This window comes from Octopus bimaculoides, chromosome 15 (assembly GCF_001194135.2).
Source record: "Octopus bimaculoides isolate UCB-OBI-ISO-001 chromosome 15, ASM119413v2, whole genome shotgun sequence".
Taxonomy (NCBI): domain Eukaryota; kingdom Metazoa; phylum Mollusca; class Cephalopoda; order Octopoda; family Octopodidae; genus Octopus; species Octopus bimaculoides.
This window is the reverse complement of record NC_068995.1, coordinates 30,982,151-30,988,263: the sequence shown is the minus strand read 5'-3', so window position 1 is coordinate 30,988,263 and position 6,113 is coordinate 30,982,151. Positions and strand designations below refer to the sequence as shown.

Here is a 6,113-nt window from a genome sequence, read left to right as displayed (position 1 = left end):
AGCAACACCTGCAGCTGCTCCATCAGCAACCCCAGAGGAACCGAAAAAAACCGTTTCTCAAGATCCAAGATACATGAAATATTTCAAGATGTTATCTGTTGTGAGTATATTATATCATCACATATATGTACGTAGAGAGGTGGGATGTGTGCATGTGTGTCATCATTGTACCTGTTTTACTTCCACTTTCCATAACTGTCAAGGGTTGGATGGGTCATTGCTTCTCCTAGGTGTGTTGATAGACTATATCTTGCCCTGAAGGTTTTATTTTGTGTTTGGTTTCTATGGCTGGATGCCTTTTCTAACTTTAGAGGCTGCCTTTTTATCTTGGAACCAATACTAGAGAGTGTAATGGGTAGCAAAAGATGGATCAAGAGTAGATCTGATGAGATGCTTTATGTATATGTTTCAAGATGAGAGAGAGTTAGGGTGATAAGGATGACAGTGAGAGGAGTGAGGTGTTAGGGAGGGGATCAGATAGGTCCTGTGGCATCCCTAGTTACACTAGAAGCAATATACAATGAACCAAAGAGGTTCACTGCTATTCTTACTCATGAAGAGATGATCAATTGAGACATGAATGATAAAGGTAGGGTTAATAGAAACATGAGTGACAGTAACAGACATGATAGACAGGTGAATGATAGAGTCAAGTATCTGAGGGATGAGTGATAAGTGTGTTAGGGAGATGAGAGGCAGGCAAGAAGGCTAAAGATGTTACCATTACAATATGTACAACAGTTTTATCAAAAATAATGCAAAAGTGGAGATGATTTTTTTTTATCAAATGACATATGTTGTTCAAATTGCAAAAGTTGGTAGAGGAATTCTTCCTGTATACAAAGGATTTACTCTATATAATGTCTATCAAGATGTTGTGTACTGTTTTTGAATTCAGTTCTTAAATCCTTTTTGAAAAATTTCAGGTGTGTGCTGTTGTACACAACCACTTTCACCATGTCTATGACATTAAATCATCCCCAAAGACTTTCTTCATTTGACCAAATAGGTAGATGTCAGCACCAAATGCAGGTCATACAGTGGATGAGAAACCCTGACCAGCCCATCTTACTGATTTCCTGATTTGTTGCCAGAGATGTATATGGTCACACATTGTCACAGTGACTGCAGACTATTTTCAGATTCTTGATTGAAAATAGTCTTCCTCCTCATGGCTTCACTGAGGTTTTCTGAGTGTCTCAGTATACTGCTTACTGTTCATGGTATATTCCAGTATATCAATAACAACGATGCTCTTGTCATCCCCCAAACATTCATCATAACTTTTTGTACCTATCACTGGCTCTTGGAACTTTTTAATCCTTGGAGAAGAGATGTGATGCCATTCCATAGACTTAGCCTTTCATTTTTAGATCCATCATACCCTGTCACCAGATTAGAGGTAAAAAAAATATGTGTTTATTGGCTTCAAACACCTTCAAATCAGGAGTCATCTCCTGAGGTTTCCAGTTTGCAAAAACTTCTCAGTACCCAAACTCCAGCTTCTCTAATGCTTTTTGACTACAATCCAATTGTACATCTTCACAGATTGTGACCCATTTGTCCACACAGATTAATTCATCCATTTGCTGGCAATTCATGTCAGTGATCGCATTTGATGGTCTCTCACAGCATGGTTTGTCTTCAGTAGTGTTGTCCCTGTAACCTCCTGTGGATGTTGCCCACTCTTCATCCAGAACCAATGACAGCATGTTGATTCTGCTTGGAACCTACCATTTACCTACTATGAAGAAAAATAGGAGGAAAAGTTACTACAGAAAAAGAGTTACTTGACCAACAAGCAATTTAACTGACAATTTACCTTCACTTTTGCATTACTTTCAGTACAACCTTAATGTGGATTTTAGTTCGTTATGATATGTGATTTTTACCTGTTGAATATATTTGAGGTATTTCACATTTTGTCTATTAAGTGATATTTATCTCTCACCAGATGGAGTACTTTTTTTGTTGATATTACCATCACAGAACAGTACATTACACACACATTCATGTGCCTACATATGTATATACATATACACGCTGCATCTGTTTCACCTTGCCTAAATTGGTAGACAGGTGTTCTCCCATTCAGTGCATTACCAACTTTGTATTCTTCGTCCCAGACACCAACCTCTGAATACAAGATACTGCACACCATACATTGTAGCCCAACCATTGCACTGACCACCGTACCCCCAGACACTGTACTTTAGTCTGTAAGACACAAACTAAATTTTGACCGACCAAGCTCTTTATTTATACAGAAATGTTCCTCAAAGTTGCTGTTAATGAAATAAATTTAAAAAAAAAAGAAAAACAAACAGTATTTTGAAGTAACTGTTGGTATTTCTGCATATTTAGGGAGTTCCAGAACCTGCCGTCAAGATTAAAATGCAACAAGAAGGACTGGATCCAAGCTTACTAGAGTAAGTATGCTCATACATTCACACACATCAGTGCATTACAAAAACTTGCCATTGTTTAGAATTGAAATAATTTTGTGAAAAATTTTCATTTTGTTTAATAATTAATTAAAGTAATTAAAATACTTCTATTTGTCATTTCAGTGATCCAAAGGCTCCAGCTCCCCCTGGTGGAAGTGGTGATGATGCGGATTCCAGCAAAGACAATGATTCTAGTGATAGTGATGACTTCAGTGATTAAATTGTCGGGCAGGCGGAATACACCGACCTTGTGATAATTCTGATCTTTATTGACACATGATGTACCAAAGTAGACGATGCCACACCCTCCACATTGAACTGATTTGAAAAACATGCAGGGATTTGGAGAAAATGTCACTTTATTTTTTATTTTATTATTTCTTTGTCGTATATGCTATGCCATATATGGTAAACCTCTTGGCAGTTTATTATTGTTAGTAGTAATAGTAGAAGTAGTAGTAGAGAGTGACTGGTCAAAATTGGTAGAGCACTACACAAATTGCTCTCTGGTATTTAGTTTCATTCCTTTAAGACATCAAATCCCATACAGGTTAGTAAATTCCAGACAAATACTGGGGGATGAAGCTGAGGTCAATATGACCCTTGGTCCCTCTCCTTCAAATATATTTGCCTCAGTGTCAATGTAAGAAACAACTATTACCACTACTATTACTAAAAGCATTAGATTGGCAGAATCATTAGAGCATCAGACAAAATGCTTTGTAATGCATATTCTGGATCTTTGATTCTGAGTTCAAATCCCACAGAGGTCGACTTTGCCTTTCACCTGCCAGGCTTAAGAACTGGGATTGATGGTATTAAACCCTTCCCCTCCTCCAAGTTGTTGGCCTTGTGCCACTTAAGAAACCATCATCATCATCATTATTATTATTAAGGCAGTGAGCTGGCACAATCATTAGCATGCTATGCAAAATGCTTTGTGATATTTTGTCTGCCTTTATGTTCTGAGTTCAAATTCCACCGGGGTCAACTTTGCCTTTCATCTTTTCAGGGTTGATAAAATAACTACCACTTGAGCACTGAGGTCGATGTAATTGACTTACCCACTTCCCGCAAAATTGCTGGCCTTGTACCAAAATTTGAAATCGTTATTGTTATTATTAAGGCTGCAAACTGGTAGAATTGTTAACATGCTGGGAAAATTCCTGAGCAGTATTTCATCTGTCTTCATGTTCTGAGTTCAAATGCCACCAAGGTCACCTTTGCATATCATTCTTTCAGGATGATAAAATAAGTAGCAGTTGAGCACTGGAATGTAATTGATTAGCCTGCTCCCCTCAAAATTTTCTGGCCTTGTGCCTGTAGTAGAAAGTATTATTCTTATTTCTAAAAACAGTGGATTGACAAAATACTTTTGACTTATTTATTCTCACTTTTTATGTTCTGAGTTCAAATCTCAGTAAGGTTAATTTTGCTTTTCTTCCTTCTGAAGTTAATAAAGTACTAGTCATGTACTGGATTCAATATAATCAACTAACACCCTGTCCCCCACCATTTTAGGCCTTATGCCTATGTTAATACTTTGTGTTATTTGTTATATCCCTATATATGTAGGAAGTGGGTAGGGATAAGTTTCTAGGGATTGATTTAATTAGTCACTCCTGTCTAAAATGTGTAGCCGTATGACTATATTGGAGAGTGATGGTGGTGGAGTGACAGAAGCAGGAGAGCATCAACCAGAATATCTTGTGCTATTTAATCATGACACTTTGTTCAAATCCTGCTGAAGTCAAACTTTTCATCCTTCCAGAGTTGATAAACTACCTGTCGTATACTGGGGATCAATATTGTCACTTCTGCCTTTCCCCCAAGATTTGAGACTGTGTGTCTATGTAAGAAATTATTATTAAGGGCAGTGGATTGAGCAAATCATGAGAGCACCAACTAAAATATCCTGGAATATTTAGTGACAACTGTTGATATTCTGAGTTCCACAGGGTTTATTTAATATTCCTATAAAGCTGCCAAGATGTGAAGGAAACTGTACAGAAATATTCCTGTTCTCTTTGTTGTTGTTGTTCCATTCCTATATTTTTATATCAGACACATTGTATAAATATCTCTGGAAACAAAATCACAAAAATCTAAAGACTATATTTTTTCATTTGTTATTCTTTGTTGAAATTCTTTTTTGGTTGTTTCTGATTCTTTCTTTGACATGAAATTCTTATTCCAGCTGCATTATTTTTCAAGATAAATTGCTATTTTCACTCTTTAGCATTTAAACTGGCTGTATCCAGCCAAAATATTCTACTTGCTTTATGTTCAAACTGGCCAGATCTGGCCTCTCACACCAACCCTACAATATCATTCTAAAAATTAAGTTACCCCATCAAAATGTGAATGAATAAGTATTACTTTTGACAATACTCTGAATGCTAAAGGGTTAAGATTTCTAATTTATATTCAGTATCTAATAATTGATTGTAAAACAAAAGTTCACTGTTATTTCTCAGTAGAACTGCAATTTGTCCAGGACCAAGATATTTCATTCTTAAATAGCTCACTTGTATATATGTACCATGAGGTAGCATTGTAAAATTGAGTGATTTGTTAACTCACTTTTTGTAGAAAACAGAGAGGGGTGAGTTTCCATGAATGTGATCAAGATATACCAGCTGAAGATGAAATTTTTAGTGATGTGTAGGTCTAACATCGTGGATTTGGGAACTGGCCATCCGATTTTGTTGAAAAAGTAACCAAATTTCCCTCACATAAAAACTCTAAAAACACAGTGGAAAACGTAGTTTTAAAAACAGATGAACTGGTCATGACTGGAACGTCGTTGCTGAATCATTGAATATGAAAAGACTACAAATTCTTGCAAGGTTTTACTTAAAAGTTTACAAAAAGTAACCTCTTCCACAGAACTTATGGTAACCTTCTGTAGTTCCTAAACCTAGCACTCTGAATTTATAGCTCTGTGGACAAGTCCATCAAGAATTAAAGGGGAACAAATCTTAGAACATTAATTGTAAATGTGTTTTATCAACATTGATGTAATTTACTTTCATTATATCATCATTGTATTTATGTCCACTTTTCCATGCTTGCATGAATTAGAGTTTACAGAGGCCATAAAATCTACAGCCAGATCTGTTGCCAATCCTCACCTGTTTCCATGCAAGGTAATATTTCCCCATGGCTAAATGTTTTTTCACAAAATATTGCAAATGAATGAAACTGCTTGCATGATGATGACACTCATTTGCAACTGTCAGACAATGTCAAAATAAGACTCACACACACAAGAGATGGTATAAATGACAAGGGAACAAGAAATTACGTAATGGAACTTCATCAGCTTTATAGCAGAAACAGCTGTAAGCTAATGAAGTTCATTACATAAATTTCCTGTTCCTTTGCCATTTATATGGGGAAAAATCTTGAAAAACATCAATACATGCAAGAGTGATAAAAAAAAACGAGGAGGGTTGTCTTTGGATATGCTAGAAACAACAGCCAAATTTCCCTTAAATCACCTTTACCGCTGAAAATATTAACAATTTTTGACTGAAAATGCTCTTCCCATGGTTTTAAAGTGCAAAAAAATATTGGCCAAAACAGGTCAAGAGTGGGACAATGAGGGAGGGGTGTAAAAAAGAGTTTACAAAACTTTTTTCATATAAAGATGCCCCCACCCCT

General features: G+C 36.2%; 1 protein-coding gene across 1 annotated transcript in view; it reads left to right on the top strand.

Annotated features, from left to right (window-relative positions):
* The window catches only part of LOC106869381 (WASH complex subunit 3-like), a 9,544-nt gene extending 4,982 nt beyond the window's left edge, over positions 1–4,562 (top strand). The window contains 3 exon segments of the mRNA XM_014915103.2: positions 1–100; positions 2,365–2,429; positions 2,571–4,562. The exon segment at positions 1–100 is cut by the window's left edge and continues 2 nt beyond it. Coding sequence (XP_014770589.1) covers positions 1–100; positions 2,365–2,429; positions 2,571–2,667 — 262 coding nt within the window. The 3' untranslated portion in view covers positions 2,668–4,562.
* Positions 4,563–6,113: the final 1,551 nt, after the last annotated feature.